The 19,047-nt window shown below is 38.1% G+C and overlaps 1 protein-coding gene across 2 annotated transcripts in view; it reads left to right on the forward strand.

Annotated features, from left to right (window-relative positions):
- The first annotated feature begins 281 nt into the window (after positions 1 to 281).
- The window catches only part of LOC111575595 (arf-GAP with coiled-coil, ANK repeat and PH domain-containing protein 2), a 52,439-nt gene continuing 33,673 nt past the window's right edge, over positions 282 to 19,047 (forward strand). The window contains exons 1-4 of one of the 2 annotated variants that reach the window (XM_023280820.3): positions 282 to 707; positions 13,590 to 13,647; positions 17,408 to 17,527; positions 18,334 to 18,387. In XM_023280820.3, coding sequence (XP_023136588.2) covers positions 655 to 707; positions 13,590 to 13,647; positions 17,408 to 17,527; positions 18,334 to 18,387 — 285 coding nt within the window. In that variant the 5' untranslated portion in view covers positions 282 to 654. The remainder of the gene's footprint in view (positions 708 to 13,589; positions 13,648 to 17,407; positions 17,528 to 18,333; positions 18,388 to 19,047) is intronic. The other variant, XM_055017356.1, reaches the window with a different exon arrangement.

Below are 19,047 nucleotides of genomic sequence, written 5' to 3' on the forward strand. Positions count from 1 at the left end.
GCTAATGGCTACATTTATTAGGAAGTTGTTTAAGTGTTATCAGAAAATCAGTGGTGAAGTGATTTCACTATCACTTGCTTTTCAAGAATGCACTCAGCCTGAAATGGGAGTTGAAGCTCCAGAAAAGTTGTGCTGTAGAAGTTGGTTATCTTAAAGCGTTGACATCACATTACAGTTGTTATTAACTGCTTTTCTAACTGACGGATCTTTTCCACGCGCTCCCGGAGGCGGGGCACATGCACACTGGCCGCTGCTCCCTCCGTCCCTGCATAGACGATCTTTGCGCGTCTGTAGTATTTGCTCTGGAGAAAAGCTGCTCTCCGCTGGCTGCTATGACCGAGCTACCGGACGGCACTCTCTGTTTTCAGCACTGACCGCTGCCTCGGAAAAAAAAGGAAAACACTTTTTGCGGCGTTTTTTGGCAACCGTACATTCAACATACCGTCGTTTATGGTAGCATTCCCGCGACTTTTTAATCGTAGCTGCTGGCCTCCGGGGCTAGCTGGCTAGCCGAGCGGTGACAGAGTGGAGCCAGCTGGTCGGACACACACAGGGACGTTAGCAAACAAGCTAATTAGCAAGAGAGACTGAGCCTGGATTACTGTGTTTAATCAAAGACAGCGCAGCTTTGCGGCTTTACTCACTGCGGTAAAAATGAAGATAACTGTGGATTTCGAGGAGTGTTTGAAGGACTCCCCACGGTTCAGGTGAGTGTTGACAGCTGGGCTTTTTTTTTTGGTCCCGTTTAGTTTTCATTGAATTATCACGGGGGGAAAGTAACCAGCTAGCCGCTTGCTAACCCAATCAGTAGTAAGTAGCTAGCTGTTTGTTGGCTGCCACTTTTCTATTTTTGTCTCTTAAGAAAGCTGGGCCCAGCCGGGGAGGCTGCTGGTGGGGCAAGAAACCAAACAAACTCAGTGAGCGGTGTAGTGAGCACAAATGTACAGGGGGAAGCTGCTCCAGTGCCTGTTTTCCATATATGAATTATGTTAAAAAAAAAAAAAAAAAAATATTATATATGAATGCAGGAAATTACAGTCTTTGCTAGTAGCCTTAACGGGCATGATACTGTATAGTCCTGTGTCCTTTACTGTCACCCAGATATTTTTATTTTTTAATTTTGTATTAAACTACACTTTATTTACCTAGAATTCTACATTATTTTCAGCAGGACACAGGACTTGCAAGTAAAGATTTTCTCCATCATCAATTAGTATGTCTGCTACTTTCTTTCACCTTAAATGTTAGTTTAAAAAAAAGCCTTCACAATTTCCCAATGACCAAATTGACATATTGCTCCTGTTTTCCCACCAGTAATCCACAACTCAAGTTTATTGAATACTGAATACAAATTATACTCTCGTTCAAGAAGCTAAAATAAATGAATTTAGTGCCTTTTTGCTTATAGGATTTAATCATCAAAATTCTTACCAAAGCTTTTTTTTTTTTTTTTGCTGATCGACTAATTGTTTCAGTTTTCCCACCAGCCACTATAGCTAGGACATCCTAAAACTCACCATCAGCATTGATCAGGTGGTTTGTGTTCATGTGATGTATTCCCGACAGTATTGTCATTTCTGACATCTACTCTCACAACCTCTTTTTTTTCTTAGACTGTTTAACTTTTTACTTAGTCAAGCCGAAAAGTTGTGTAAAATGGGATGTTTGTCTTCGAGTCCCTTCTTGCATTTTCCCGTGTTTTGAGAAAGCATCTCCCTCCTTCCTCCTTCAGCCCCCACACTCTGCTGCTGCAACATCCTCTCACACAAACGAGGAACAGATGTTAGAAAGTCGTTTGCAGAAGAGTAGGACTTTTTTTAATATATATATTGAAGCACATCCTTTAGGATCATATTTAAGGGGGCTGAACAAACTGAAACATCCCAGTCAGTTGTGATACTTGGAGTTGAGTGATTTTACACTCCATAGCAATAACTTCCCTGCTGTTAATGTGTAACTACGTCGCCTAACTGGTCCGTTATTTACATGTATTTCTTTAAAAGCGTGGCAAGTGGTTGGTATACTTGGTGTTGTTTGAACATACTGTCTAGTGTGTGAAACCTTTATTTCCACTTTTGCATCATCACTGTCATCGTACAGAAGCTCACTTTCAGTTGATGGCAGGTAGCGGAGGGCTGAAACACTGCAGATAGTGTGAAGTTGTCTGTATCAGTGATGTACAGTTTTTATTCAAAAGTAGGAAACTGCTTCTGCGGTGAACATTTATTGTTTTCTTGAAACTGATACCTTGAACCAATGTTTTTCAGTTTATATATGACACATCGGTGTGGATTTTCAATAGAACTTGGAATGATGTATTCTTTCCTATTGAATCATTTGTATACAAGGCCTCCCTGATTATGGTGTTGGTAAATACAAAGCATGCCATTATTGGGCTGCTCCAAACCCTTTATTAAATTTGGAAAATTTCAAACATCAATATCAACTTTGTAGACGTAATGGACATGCCAACTACTGTCTTTCTATTACTAGAGGGAAGGCTGTACTTCTGTTAAAAGATCCTGCACTGCTGGCCCAGGTGTTCTCATTTTATTAGACTTGTTCTGAGGCTGTGTCCAGATGTTCCATGACTGACATTTCTCTGACATCCTGTAGCTTCGCTGCACCTGTTATAAATAACAGCTTTATTTCCTCACTGTCATTGGCTCATGAAGTTTGGTGATGCCACTTATTTTTTTCCTTCAAAAAAGCCTATGTGCAGTGACAAATATGTGAAGAATTGGCCAGAGTATTGTAACCAATTTGTTGATCTGTTTTCTGGCAAAAATGTAGCATGTCTCAGTTTTATGTAATAGTAAACTAGATATGTTAAAGTTTTGTAATGTTGGTCAGACTAAATAAGACATAATTGTACAGTAGGTTAAATTTGTCGCTTTTTGCCAATTTTTTGTCAGTGGAATAAAACTTAATAGATACATGTACAATCAAGCACGATGAACACTCGTGCTTCATTGAATTGAATTGCGCTCAGAAGTTGAGCTCAGCATATAGCCCCATCTCTGTCTATATTTTAGCCACCTTTACCCTTTGGGAGTGTCATCTGTCAGTGCTTCCGGACTTAAACGCCACTGTAGATTCATAACTGGTTTGTAGTTATCACACGCTGTTGCAGCAGAGTTTTCCACTTCGACCACCACAGTTTTACTCTCATTTTTCCAACCCCCACTCGTTTTGTTTGGCCAGAGAAGACGACAGCGGGAGAGAAAGAGAGAATGGATGAAAACATGGAATATACACCAGTATAGTGCAGCTCTCACTTGCCCAACATCTGTTTCCATTTTGGTGTTTGCTTTCAACTTGGTGCCAGAGAATATGGAGCCCCCAAATGTAGAGAGGGTTGTTTTTAAGTGGTAATTTGGCACATCCCACACTTTTTTTTTTTAACTCTCATCCTCATTTTAGTTGGGAAACTGTCTTTGGTCATAAACCATGCTTTTAGCTCAGAGGAGACGATGCACTAGTGCAAAAATTATGTATTTTTGGCAGTAAACCCTAGTAGCCTAGTTTCCACTTGAGAATAGACATTGGACTTGGCCTCGGGAGCTTTCCTGGCTCCTCTTCAAGTATGATAGTTGAAAATTCCCTTCAGAGTGCTGTGGCTTTTCTCCCCACATGTATAAGAACAAATGTTTTACATATTTTATATGTCTTTCCATCCTGCAGGACCTCCAAGAAAGCCAGCATCTGTAATGTGATTTTCGTACTACATTAACTATGTGTTGTTTGTATTGGTAGCTTATGACCCATAATAAAGATGTTGTTGTTTTGGACTAAATTTCCATCCAGCTGAGCAAAACATCTGTGACGCTAAAGTGTGACCATATCCAGCTCTAAATAGAGCACGCAAGGAAGCATAGCATTAAGACACTGGAGTAGGATGGATATATTTTCAAATCTAGTAGACATTAACTGCCCCGACGTGAGCTAATTGCTGTAATTACCAGCAACATTTCTCCCTTGTCTTAATCATTATATCACGATTGTACAAACCCCATTGGTTTTGCTGATTCTGAGCTTGGCAGAGTGCCATGCTATGAAGTCACTGGTCCGACGTCGTCTGTTGCAGTTTCCCCTGAGTCACTGACAGCAGCTGTAGAGTCAACATATCACTGACAGACTTCTCTTACACTGAACTTAGAGCCTAACGACAAGCGCTCATACTGCCATACACCCTGAGTAGTTTCCCATGGGAGCCCAGTTGAAGGCTTATTAGCATGCTTGGCTTGCTGTAGTTTGATTTAATTGAGCTGCGGTCCATTTCATTTTAGTGGTGATAAATTAAGACAATTAACAGTTAATGTAATGTAATGACTCTGTGTATAGCTATAGCAGCACAGTTTTATTTCACTAAGTACAGGGCCACAAATAACAAACGCAACTTGAGCTTTTAAATAGAGCAGTGGCAACTCAAAGAAAAAAGAAAAGAAAATTTTTTCATTTGAAGTTGATAAAAGTAGCTATATTGATGAATCGATGTGCAGAAAATTACTCAACTATTTCGATCATTTGTTGAATTTAAGTATTTTTTAAAAGATATTGTTGGATTCCAACTTCTACAAAATAAGGATTTTGTGGATTTGTCTATTTTCTGTTAATTATTCATCTCCTGAATATGTCCTCTGAAATTTTTGAATTGCGAGGGGACTTTTTTTTCAGATTTCTCACATTTACAGGCAAAATTACTAACCAGCCAATTGAATATATATTTTGTAGAGTAATCAATAATTAAATATAGATAGTTCTGGCCCTAGTTTATAGCCATCTGTGTATTTACTGCTGTGTAATATTTTCTTTCCTCCAGAGTAAAACTGCTAAAACATTAACACGTTAGCCCTGTCAGTCACATTCACTCCTTAACCTTTGCTATAGAAACTCTCACCCACTCTTCAGTCTGCGTGTTTCCTTCCTGTAACTTGTGTCGGACATGGAAGGACTAAGGATGTACTCTAATTGCACAACTGGCCTTAATTCATCATTACAACACGAAGCAGAATTTCCCAAAGCTTGTAACGTTTATCTTTAAGTCATGACTTCATCTTGTTGATGTTGTTGCAGCCTGTGCATCTAATGGTGGGATTTACCGCAGGAGGACCCCCTCCATGTCACCACTGCGCCACTCTAACAATTACAGGATCTACGTCATGGCACTGAAGCTCACCCCATTCTTCACATTTCCATCCACAGTAGCAGATTCAATGTGTTGAATTGTTTGCCTCCACCAACTGTGATTACCGTCCAGTGGAATAAACCCATGTTGTGTCCATTTGTCAGTTTTTGTGATGGGTATTAGAATAATACTTTGAAAAACAACAAAGCAAACACCACATGTTCTCTTCTTCCTATATCTTAAAACATTGTCAGTGACAGAAGCACCAAAGGGAAGAAGAAGAGATGACAAAACTTTCCAGGACACTATAGAAAATATAATTAGAAAACATCAAAGGAGAGTTGTAGTGCAGAGCAGCTCAACTGTCAGACATATCTGAATTGGATTAGTTATAGTAATTTTGAAGTAAGCCTGCTTCGGGCTAAGTCTCAAGTTTGCAGCTGTGTTATTTGGAAAATATAAATACAGGATAGGACTCAATATTAAGTTATGCAGTTTGGGACTGAACAGTTTCGATCTGCCACTAGTAATGATTGTCATTATTACTTTATCTGCCCATCACTCCTTTAATTAATCCATGTTAAAAACGATGTGAGAATTGCCATTAAGAATTAATGATGTCTTCATTTTGCTTCCAGTTTATTACCTACTGTCAAAAATACCCACCTGATTAGTTTGATGTTTTTGCTTGGAAAGGGCCGATTCATTCATTCATTCAGTCTCTTAATCAATTAATCAGCTCATAATAGCATCAGCATTATAACAGTTTGCTCTACAGAAACTGTATTATACCAAATTTCCAGCCAAATCAGGCAATCACAGAGTGCATCTCTGTCAAAAAAGTACGCCAATTAGAAGCAAACTAAAAATATGTGAGGAGCAGATGGACTTTGAGTGTCTGCTTATGTCTTTGAAGTGCTGAAGCCTGTGCCATGGTCCCATAGAAGACTTCATTGTGCTGGCAGCCTGGATGACAAACCTGTTCAACTGCCTCACTTCTGCATGCAGAGTGCACACAGGCTGCTGGATGGCTGCCAACAGCCGCACAGAGCTCCAGAGGCGACACTCTTGCTTTAGTTTGGTCACTGAATCACTGCAGAAGAATTAGGTGTCTTCGTTTTTATAGAAGATATTACTATGCAGTCACATCTTTGATTAGTGCTTGTTCTACAACAGAATGGGGGCAAGTAGCACAATAAGAATGCAAAATTGTGTTTCTTTCTGTTGGTTGTTGGCAGTGTAACAGTTTTTGTCATCCACTGCTAAAATAACACAATTTTACGTGGATGTTTACTCAAAGTAACTGCATCCACTTGATTCATATTTTAACAATATAGAAACTAAAGACTATCAGGATAACACTGGAAGCTCATTCAGATATCAAAACACAATAGATTTTCTAAAGTAGAAAATAAGTTTGTGTAGCCAGGCTTGTGGTTGTGCAGAAAATGCTTAGTATGCCGATATAAAAATGTAAATAAGACAGAATGAGAAAATGTGCTGTGATGATATAAGATATTGACATTTATTATGATTTTGTTAGCTTATCATAACAAATGATATCTACTAGACTATTATAATCCTGGAAGATGATTTCCCTCTTGACGTACAGAGCTGTAAACCTCTGTCTGGCCTATACTGTGGATCAGCATCCTTTTGCGTGCTCTTGGTCAGCACCAAGAGAACTAGGAGCCAAACATTCCCCCAGTGATGCTGAATTGGCCTCTTTCTCAGTGATGTGGTTTACAAGGCAGGCTTTTCTTCTCTTCGTTTTCTTCATGGGCTGCAGTCTCTTTTATACCACACGTCTCTCTTTATTTAGCCACGGCTTCACCCTCACACCCAAACAGCACTTAAACCAGGATGTCTTAGTTCCCTAATTTATATTGTTTCATGTAGTTAAAAAGGTAGTAATCATATGTTTCTGTTTCCTTTTACTTTTCTGCTAGAATTTATTCCTACCGGTACAGCTTTTTTCACAGAGGGAGAGTCCTCTCTTAGCTGTTAAGGTCAACAAATGTGGTGGATATGATTTTTCTTGGTGCCGAATGAGGAAAACCAGACACTGTATAATTTTGGCAAATGTACTTGGAGTTCTCATGAACTCTGAAGCATTTACTATCATGATACAGTTTCTTTGACAGTTAAGTGGGAGTGGAAACAGAAAGCAGGGTTTAAAAAAAAAATCCTTCAAATAATTAAGATGTTCTATAACAGTACTAAGAAAATGCTCAAATTGGATGTCTTTGAGCTGTTGGTGAGATGAAACAAGCAATTGGGCTCTGAGTTGTGTTGTTGTAAGAACAATACGCCAAGACACAGTGATTTGTGATTTGTATTCTGACAGCCATGTACTCTGACAATAAGAAATGATAAAGAAAAAACAGCATGCAGTAAGCTGAAGCTAAAATACAGCACCAAATTGCAGTGGTTCAATCTTGGTTGCCCGCTACAAACTACAGAAACACCTATGAATATGATGAAAAGGTTGATGTTATTGTAGTTTACAAATCTTTTGGTCACACTCTGGAGCCCCGTTGACAATACGTTGCTATCAAACTCACAGTGCAAGTCAGTCCAAAACTTATCCTTATGGGATCCCCGTCTAATTTAGCAGTCTGAAACTGCAATATATAGGATGGAAAATAGCAGTCTCTTGTTTGAAACACCTTGACACATCCATGTTCCAAAGCAAAAGTTATACCAAATGTTGATAACATTGTACATTGAAAATGTGGAGTATCAGAGTATTGTAGAAAGACATGGGTTGCCAGATTTATTCCTTGAATTCTGAAGTACTTCATACCTGAAATGGATTTCCTTGAAGCTGAAGAATTGTGTGATGGCTAATACTCCTATTTTCTGAGGCATTCAGTTGTCTGAGAGTGTTCAGGTAATCTCTTGTCTGTCTGACATGATCCTGAAGGAGCTTTATCTCAGCAATCAGAAGACTTCCACACTTTCTTTATTTCTGTACTTAACCAAAATTATTACTCAGTATACTTAATTCTCAGCTCTTACTCTAAACTTTTATATCACTGGCAAAAAAAAACTATTTCACTTGCAGGTCAGTGATATTGCATTTTAGTATTATTACATAAACCAAAGTCCTAATGTGTGTGCAGCATATTTTGCCTAAATATAGACAGCATAAAGCCTCTAGGAACAACCCTATCACTGCTATTTTCTGCACTCTTCACTGACGCTAGTTGAACTTTTTAATCTTGAATGAAGATAAAAAGTGAAGTGATAGGCCACATATTAAACTGCATAGATACAGCCTTATAAAACAGCTTGTCAATTCATACTTGATTGATGCAGTTGCAGAAGTATTGTGTGTGTAAGGAAAATGTATTTTTACATTACCTTTCAACATTAAGCTAGTACAAAGTGCTTTACATTAAACAAAAATCGTTAAGATATAAAAGAAACATAGCGATATAAGAAGACAGTAGGAAAAGATGCATAAATTGGATTTAAGAAGAGTAAAAAACAAAAAAAGATAAGAAAAAATAGACCTATTAAAGTGGAGAATATAAATTCCAGTGTAGTGCACTGTGGTGTTTCGGGTCTCTTGTTTCACATAACTGCCACATATTATGAGTAGTCATATCTACTTGCTCTTTGCTCAGGCAGTCCTGGGTGAAGGCCCAACAATGTCTCTCTTAATCCTACAAGTTATAGGCAGTTGATGATCTACCAACTTTCACTGCTTTTTCAAAAATCTTTAGAAGAGAAATTAGGACACCCTAAATGTCAAGTTTGTGTCACGCTGTGAGTTTTTGCATACTGCTATAAACCCCACAATAATCCTTGGGCCCCATTTGGGAACCATCTGCTGAAACCAGCTATTCAGTTTGGCATCAGCCACCATTGGAAAGAGTGTTGCTCAGCAGTCAGTATATCATTCTCAGTTCAAAATGCAAGGCCGAGGAGTGTTGTCAGTGTTTCTCTGAGGTTCTGAAATTCTTTGTCTTCTCGCCGTTCGTTCTGCTGTGCATATACTGCATACTTCCTGAGTAAAAGAGATGTGTGTGTTGGAATTAAAAATCTGTCCCTTGTTCTCTCCTGCTTTCTTGCTGTGCTCATTTTCCACATTCAGACTGGACACGCTCCAAGGTCAGAGCTGTGAGGCAATAGCCCAGATTTTCATTTTGCTACGACCCCTCCTTTTCTTATCCTCTGTCAGCACTTTCGCAAGTTCACCCAACAGGCTCAGGTTTCAAGATTAGAAGGAAATGATCTTGTTCTTGTGGTTGCATAGAAAGCCAGAGTGACAGACTGGCTGACAAACGATTTGAGTTTGATCTTCAAGGCTTATTTTTCTATACCATTATTTCCAGGATGCACCTGACCTTTTCCAGGCCAGCCTGCCTTCATTTCAGTCATGTTTAACGTATTTCATATGTGAGAGTTGGCTGCTAAATGCGACCTGCTGCTTTTCCCTGAGCGGGGAGGTCAAGTGTCTGTTATAATGTAAGAATTGGCAGATCCAGCAGAGATACCAGATAACTTAAGATAATCTGATAACTTTTATTTGAGGGATCAGCAAATATATTCACATGTTGGGATAATATTAATATAATAATTGATTCCATTTTTTTAAGGGTTATGGAAAGACTAATTTAGGTCATGTTTTTATCCGTCTTTTAGTTGCTGGTAATGTTGGTGAGTCGGTGATTAGGGTTTCTGCTCACTACTTTTGTACTCACATCTTTAGCAGTCACATGCTTAGTGTTTAAAATTAGAAATATATAAGAATAGGTCTAATCCTCTTGAAGTCAGACACTAGAGCCTGTCAGCAGAACAGTCATGATTCTGGGTGATTCATCAAAGAAATTAAGTTTGCCTGTAGCAACGAGCAAACAGCGCTGGTACCCTGTTCTTTAGCTTTTGACCAGGGTTAATGTCTGTGTGAAAGAGGCAAGCTTCTTTATTGCTTTTGACCTTGTTTCTGCCCTCCTGTCTACTTAAGTCCTCAACTCATTCTGCTTTGTTTGGGTTGCTGTCAAAATCTCATAAAAAAGAGCACTATACTGCTGCCAAGCTGAAAGCCTTTCACTTAGTTGGGGCTTGTTGAATTATGAAGTGTATTATGAAGGTATAAAGTAATTAATAAACGCATGCTGGCTCATGTTTAGGTTTAGGTTTGTATGTATTAGTTAAAGCATATGAAATGAGTAAAGTTTCTTTTGCTGTATAGTGCATTCTGCAAAGCAAAAGACATTCTCAGAGGGCCTGGTACTTAACACATTTAGCTGAATAAGGCTTATGTCAGTTTGTGAAGGCTTAAAAATTTGGTTTTGGCATTCCTACTATTTAACTTGCAGTGTAATGGATTTGCTGCTTCGATGTGATTTTTTTTTGTTGTTAGATAAATTAGACTTGCCAACAGGTTATTTACTTCTCAGTGAAGCACAGCAGGCAACTGTAGATCTATTTCAGTTGACAATTTTGTATATTAGGATTGGGTTTTGTTTAAAAAAAAGTAAATCATACATGTACCAATACAGTGTCTGAGATTCAGTATGCAGGACAAATATGTTCATAGACGTGAACATGATTCCTTTAAAAGCAAGGCTGCCAGAAGAAATATGTCATAAAAACGATGGAATCCCTTCAGTAAAAATCTGGAAATCATTGAAAATTTGTGTAAAATAATGATTTTTTTGATGATTTAAATACAATAAAGCACTGTGGGTAACTTACTTTTATTAAAAATGCAGATTTTTGATGTATACGTGATGTGCAGTTTTGCTTTTTGTTTTTTAAACAGTCAACATATAAATTACTAAGTCCAGCCCTATTTTAAATAACTGAAAATATGTGTGCATCTTTTGCTGAGTCAGTTCCAGTAAAAATATTGAAATAGTGTGATTTTGCCATTCAAAAGAATGAATTACCATTTGAAAAACAACAACAAAAAAAGATTTTTGATGTGAACATTATTTCCAGTTTGGCCTGTTTTTTTTAGGATCAGCATGAATTTATTTATTTTTTTTGTGATTTATTAGCTATTATCTGTAATTTACCTAAATAGAAAATCTGTAAAACAACAGGAAATTTCTCAGAAAATTACAGTTAAAAGCTGTCAAAAAAGCAAGATTTTTTTAAGAGTGTAGCATCTCTTGGCTGGCTCAGTCGGCTTTTTGTTTTTCTCTGAGTGACCAGATGTTGACAGCTGTCAGTGTCAGACGATATGGAAGAACAAACAGCTGCTGGGGGTTTAGGTAACGCCATCCGCTGCTACTGCAGGGTGACACTCTTAATCCCTGTGCTTCATACTGATACATGGCACACTCACAGCACTGAATGATAATTTGTGAGTTTTTTCCTTGAATAGAGGAATTACTTTTATGTTTGAGCATTACACTAATCTGCTGTGATTTACACTGAGGGCAGCCACATAATAGGCCTGAAATCTGGATAATTAGTTTTACAAGGAACAAATGGAGAGGATGAGAGCTTCAGCTACATTATTAGACGTAAACCAGGCTAGCGTCACTATTGTCTAAAACATAAATTTGCTCTCTGGTGATTATTACTGCGAAATGGTCAGAAATGTAAAACATGCATTACCTAAAGCCACATCTGTGCTGTAGGACAAAACTGATGGTATGTGGCTTACAGAGCAGAGCACAGCAACACAATCATAGATTTGGCATTCGTCATGTGCTAACAAAGTCAACAAATACCGTCTTCTCTACCTTAGTCTTTCTGTATTTTCGTCTCCTAAGGGATCCTTTAGTTGCTTTTGAATATATTTTTCTCTAAAAGACTATGGTTTGTGGTTAGCCAGTGCAACTCTAGGGCAGACTTTAGGGGCTTAGTGCAGTGTTATAAATTCTTGTCCAGTGTCCAATTCTTACAAGATTGTTGAACACAAGCTGCCTTAGTGTTGTACTGACTAGTTAAGTTTGCGTTTCAGGTACTTCTCTGCAGATCTGTGTCCTTTAGTAGTGTAAAGACACATCCATATAATCCTATTAGTAGTGGTGGCATTTGTCTTGTTTTCGTACTCTCTTCCACTTATAAATGCATACTGCGCATACAGTATAAGTATACTGTCGTACACAGAAACGTTTTAATCAGCCACTTCTCTATCTTAACTGCACTGAAGCGATTCTACAGTCACAAATCAAACTGCCTAGATTAACATCAAAGATAGTAGAGATTAATTCACACAGCTTGTGCTGGGATGAGGCATCTGAGTTTTTTCTTCTTCTGAATCTTGAAGGCTGTTGATCCTGTGGAGAACCAAGCTGTGCCTTGTCACGTTTCACAGGGCAGAGTGCCAGACCTGATTCCAGTCCTGCGGCATGAACCAAAATGGCAGCTCTCAGTTTGGCTGCCTCTAATGGTGTGTGTGTCTACACATGCTTGTGTCAGTTCACTACAAGTGCGTGATATCATGTACTACAGTTGTAGTTTTCACAAACTGTAATTGTGGAATTTTGTTATGGTGGTGAAATTTAAATGTTAAATAGAATGAAGTACTGTATATGTCTGAAAAGGACCGTGATGCTGAAGATGTCTCACCTGGAAGAACGTCTGCACCGTGTACAAAGGCTGCGTCCTTTACTGCATCATTTAGGTTTGAATTCCAATTAGAGCTGCAACAATTAATTAGTCTCTTAATTAGTCACCTATTAGATTAATTGCCAACCATTTTGGCTATAGAGGAATTGGTTTGAGGGATTATTTTCAAGAAATGCAGGGAAAATTCTCTATCTCTAGCTTCTTAAATGTGAATATTTTATGGTTTATTTCCTCCTCTATGACATCAAAGTGGATATCTTGGGGTTGTGGAAACAACAATGACATCTATGACATCAAAGTGGATATCTTGGGGTTGTGGAAACAACAATACATTTGAGGATGTCGTATTGGGCTTTGAGAACCACTGATAGACATTTGTCACCATTATTTCATAGACCAAACACCTAATTAGGTAATCAAATAATAATCAAGAATCTAATTGACAATGAAAATAAGTTAATTCCAGCCCTTTCTTGCACGTCATCCTTTTTGTTATTCCTGTCTCTCTTTAGCAGCCTCGATAATAAAGGTCAAACTGGCTTTCATTGTGGTTCTCTGGAGCTTTGATTGCATAAGAAGTCTATTGCTTCCCTTCCACTGTAGATCAGTATGAATTCCTGTAAGATAGAATGTTAATGTTGTAGCCTGTTAAATTAGTGTTATTAGAACAAAAGGACTATCTTAGTTCTATTTTTAAATATTCACATTTAATACACAGTTAAACAGGATGGTTAAGTCGAAATCTTAATGTGACAAATATGGAAAACCAAACTGAAACTGAGTCCATGTGTATTACATCAGGATTTCCCTTCTGTGTCTCTCTCTCAGTTTCACTGTTCATGCTTCTGAATATCAATTAAGTCGAAAGTGTTGAGTCATGGTTGTGCATGATTTCAAACCTTTGTGTTTTCTGTCTTCACAGAGCCACCATAGAGGAAGTGGAGGGGGATGTGTGCGAGTTGGAATCCAAACTCGACAAAGTGAGTACCACCCATGAAAAACATTGCTTAATTGTTCCTTTGCGCCACTGTGTGAACTGGCAGCTACAATGGCCATCCTGTAAGGTGTAGATTTGTCTCTGGCCTTGTCCCCAGTAGATTCCCTGGCAGATTGCCTGTTGAGTAAATATAGACACTGAGTATCTGAAATATGTGGATGTTCATGTGCTTTGAATGTATATGAATTGTCAGACCTTATACAGAGCTGCATGTGCTGTAATCTCACATTTTAGATGCATAATTCTCAGCATGATGACTCAGTGTTTCAGATGTACCAGTGAGTTTGAGCAGATCACATCTCTTTTACCACTGACAGTTAAAGGTAAACACTAACCGCCAAGTGATGGTACCCATGTCTGATTATTTCACAATTTGAGCCTTTTTGCCAAGAAACTTGTGATATTTTTTGTTGTAACAGTCACACTTTGTTGATCAAAATCATAAATGTGAAAAATAGTGTGAAAATGCTATCTGCTTTGGCCAAGAACGGTTAAATGGAAAAAGTGGTTGCACAGTACTCCGTATGGTTAGATTTTTTTTGCCAAACTATGATGGAAAACAAGGTTAGAGATTTAGGTTGCTGTTGGTGTCAAAATAGACACAGATCCCAGTTTTTGCATTTGGGCTACAAGATTTCTTTTAACATAAGTATCACAATTAATTATTCATATTTATTTTAATAATAATGATGAAGTGTAGTTGTGTTACTCTGTCCTCTAAGCAGACTTTTTTTTATTATTATTTTCACTGCGCATGGAACAGAGAATTATGGACATGTACCCAGAATGCAATTTATTAAGCATTCAATATGAAGACTTCTATGTTTGCAGCAAAATTTTGTATTGTTTTGGTACTTCTAATACAGCAAAATGCATTCTCTAGTCCCTCTCTGTCTTAAATGTGTCAAACTGTAGCTTTGATAGTAACATTTGTACGTCTTATTTATTGCTTCAAACCCTATTATGCTTTTGCTGAAATAAAAAATAGAACTGGAATTTCTTCACAGTTTCTGTTATTTTAGAAAATGGAAAAACTAAACCGCTCAAATACTGCTCGCCTTTAGATTTCCTAGCAAACGTGCTTAGCAAATGAATTTTTAGATATAAGCCAATCGTGTAGCATCAGCAAACATAATGTAATGGATTACTATCTTTAAAGAGTCCCCAATTTAGGTGTGTGATTTTCTGCTGTTACCTTTTTCTTGGACATGCACTCAGCAAGACATGGTTTGTCTTTGCAGTATTTGCATGTACCTTCATTCTGTTCAGTGTCATGCTTAGTGAAGCTACAGTGCGCCCACACAGCTTATTTTTTCTGCCTTCTCCTTTTTCTACAACACTGGGTTAATTTTTTACTGTCCATGTCAGTCATCATAGTTAACTAAACTGCTAACTGCTAGCACTGATAAGGCATGCACACTGCATGTGTGAATGCATGTGAACATTGCAGATCCAGAGCCCACGCTGACAATGATTGGTTGTTCGGTCAGTTTTAATACATTTTTAAAATTATAGGAAAGGTAAAGCAACTCTAGCATGTTCTCATCTTTTATAGTATGGTTTAGATGAGGATCTTTTACATTTTCATTGTCATAGTTTTCCATCTGTGATGTGATTAGCTGAAGATTAGTACTAGTCCTAAGTGTGTCTTGGCTTCTTTTTGTTTTGCTTCACTGGAGTAAGTAACTGCTAGTGTTCACATGGGAATCTCTGTTTGCAACGCCAATAAATTCTTGCCTATTGGGTTTTTTCATGCAGATGCTTCAGATTACATTTTCATTCCCAGTAAACTGCATTGCAGTTGATCTCACACACTCTGTTCACATTTACAAACCAAAGTAATAAACCAACCAAACGAAGTGTCGTTAATCGGTGGATGATAGCAAACCAGACCCTCCTCTCAATGGATCCCTGCAGAGTTGCAACTATATTCACTCGCTGAGAGCCTGGAAAAGTCCAGTTCATTGTTCCTGGACTTAGTCTTACATAGTCCCACCCTCCTCCTCACCCCACCCCTGTGACTCAGCCCCGGCCTCACTTCCCTTCTTGCTGTGGAGAGGAAGGATCTGCCAGAGAGTGGGTGTGTTTGTGTGCATGTGTATGACTGTGATAGTGTATGAATGTGTTCGTGTTAACTTGGGTGGAGTCGTGCCAAAGAGACCAGAGTTCAGCTTTCTCGTGGAGCTTCTACCTGCCTGACTGGCACACATACAGTCATGTTGAATGAAAAGTAAACACATGTTAAATTGTCATTATTAAATCTGCTCTCATAAAGGCTATTTTCAAAAAAAGAAGGTGCATAAACAGGCTGGAAACTGTATTAGTGGTTGTCTGGTGTCTTACAGTTGACCATGTTTGACTGTGGTTCAGTTCCTTTGAAGCTAAATCATCCTTCAGTGGTCTCGCTTTTGAACTTTAGAAATTTGAGCAAGAGAGAAATGGAAAACCCATATGGCTACTTGAAAGATTACTAAACTACTTTTTGAAAAATTATTTACTGATCACACAAGTAAACAAAATAATCATATACTGAAATGAAAATAAAATGTTGTTGGAGTAAACAGTAAACTGCTACTGTATCTGCATTTAACAGAGCGCACAGATGAGCAGTAGAAGTTTAGTGAAATCATATTTGAAATGAGTTAACTTTAAATTTGAAGTCCTGATTTGCGTGGTCTGAACCAAAAAAGTTACAAAATGTTTCAATGTATCCTAAAAACCTTATGAATATATTAAGCCAACAACATAATGTGTGTGATAACAAGAGTGGCTGGAACAACAACTGCAACTAAATATTTTATGCAAATGTAGAAGAAATGCAAAGCCTGGTGGTGAGAAGTGGGTGTACAGATGTTCAGATAAAAGACTCTGCATTGTCTTGTAAAACTTTCAGTGTGGTAGCTGCTTAGTCGCTGATCGTCAGGCATATATCAGGCACTTTGAGTTGTTACATCTTGTTTTCTTACCTTTGCTACTGAGACAATTATATATTTGGGACTAAAATAATTTATTTTTGTTATAAAACAAAAAAACAACATGTATTTTTTAAAATGAACTGCCACATTTTTAGTGGCAGAATTATTTAGATTAGTCATGTAATCTGTGACTGGAAAAATTGACTCAATTTTATTTCATTACTGATTCTAATCCATGATTCACTTGGCTCTTTTCTGCAAAATACCAGTTATCCATTGTTTAAAGAGGTCTATCCAGAACAAGGATTAAGCAGTTTGTATATTATCAGCTTTTAATTAATTGACTCTTGATCATGTACTAATCAGCAAAAGAACTGCTTAGAATTTATGTTTTTAGTTGAGTTATTTAGCTGCCTTGGCTGCAGATGCATGTTCAGGCTCTGTATCATCTTCCTGTGTGGGAGCTGATGGAGAGCTGCCAGAGTTTGTCGTGAGTTTACGTAACCTGGAATTATCTTTGCCCCCAATGAGTCAGAAGGGAAAAAAAGTGCCTGTTGTTAATTACCGAGAAACTGAATAAGCACTACGCATCTTATATTTTAGAGCACTTTGCTGTCAAACTCCAGGTTCCTCCAAATGTACGATTCCTGGCTATATTTTTAGCAGCAAACCTCTGCTGTTTTTAATAAGAGAATGCCCTGAAGAAATGACCGGCACCATTTCTAGTTTCTATTCACTCAAGTGTTATCTTCTTTTAAAGCCTTTCTGCATTGCTCTCTTTTCTACCAGTTAATATTTGCCTCTTCTTTGTTCTCTCTCCTCTACTAGTTGGTGAAGTTGTGTATTGGAATGATTGATGCTGGAAAAGCCTACAATGCAGCGAACAAGCAGTTTGTTAACGGGATCCGGGAGCTTGCCCAGCAGTCCACCAAAGATGAGGTCATCGAGGTAAACAAAAAAATAATCTTACTTGATCTGACCCTCAGAGAGCACTCATCATCGGTACTATCACAGTGTATTTTGTTTGTTGCTGCTTTTGCCCGTGCAGGCCTCCTTGAACAGTCTGTTAAACTATTATAATCTCTAAATATTAGTAAAATAAAGAAACTTAAGTGCTTGCATCTCTAGAGTAAAACCATAATTGACTTCTTGTTAACTACCAGATGTGAATCCCAGATGAGCACTTCCTCTCTGCTTTGTTGTCTTTCTTGAGTAAAGTGTTTTTTTTTTCATTGATGACATTACCAGATTAATCTAAGTTTTAAAAAGAAAAACAAAAGAGGGCTCATAAAACCTTATACTGTCCACTGGGTCTTGCAGAGGTCAGATGTTTTGTTTTCTCATATGAATGTTGCATGGCTCGCCAAGCACTTCCTCTCGGCCTTTGTGTATTTTGTTCACTGCAACTCCCTTAGGTTTGAACTGCAACCACTGGTGTGTTTGGAGAGAGTAACTTAGCCAAAGGAATTCTTTCCTAAAGTGCTATTGTTTCTGCAAAAAGACCAGTGTTTGCTTTCAGACATACCTGAAAAGCTTATGCTTGTGATATAGCATGCAACAGAAATTAGCACTTTATACCATTTGTGTAGCTTTGTTTTAACATTTTAACATAGGTCTTATTATAGTTTGCCTTGTGCTGTTTTGTGTTTTATTGCTATGGTCTTCATTGAGAATACATGAACACGCTTTCTCTCTCTCTCTCTCTCTCTCTCTGCCTGCCTGCCTTCCTGACTGTCCTCCTTTTCTCTCCACAGTCCAGCCTCACAAAGTTTGCCGAGAGTCTGCAGGAGATGATCAACTATCACACGGTATGCTGTCGCTGCCATGTGAAAGTGGATGTATTGTCATAATTTTTTCCACTTGACAGCTGGGCGATGACAAAACCCAGATGGGCCAATGGTCTGGAGCAGTTTTGTTTTTTTTTTGTTTTTTTAACTGTCAGAGGTTTAATTTACTGCTGGGAAAGACAGAAACAGACTATGAAGCAGAGCAGAGATAATGTGTCTATACGAGAAGTGCTGGTTTAAGAAGCAGGAAATGGTCAAGAAGCTTAGCCTGGTAGTAAGCATTTGTAGTTTAATATGAAGAAAGCAAAATAATAAGCAGCTTGCGGGTGGGATTTCATATAATTGGTAAAACTGTGAAGCAGGGTGCTGCTGAAAACATGCCCGCCTGTGCAGCAAACACTACCCTGCATAAAAGGTGGTTAAAAGCAACCTCTTTGAGTCAGCTGCAAAAAATCTATTTTTTTTCTTTAACCTTTACTTAAATGTCAACAAACCTTTGGGATTTCTTGTAACATAAACAACCAGTTACTTCTTCCAGTATAAAAAGTCCATGGGATAAAGAGATGAGTTTCCTCTCTCATAAAATCTATTCCCTTCATGTTGTGGAATGTTGGAATAAATCATGCATCACTAAGGTAAGTATGGTCATGGTCACTATTTTACTATGTGGTTGTCAAACCT

This window comes from Amphiprion ocellaris, chromosome 2 (genome assembly GCF_022539595.1).
Source record: "Amphiprion ocellaris isolate individual 3 ecotype Okinawa chromosome 2, ASM2253959v1, whole genome shotgun sequence".
NCBI classification, from domain to species: Eukaryota; Metazoa; Chordata; class Actinopteri; family Pomacentridae; genus Amphiprion; species Amphiprion ocellaris.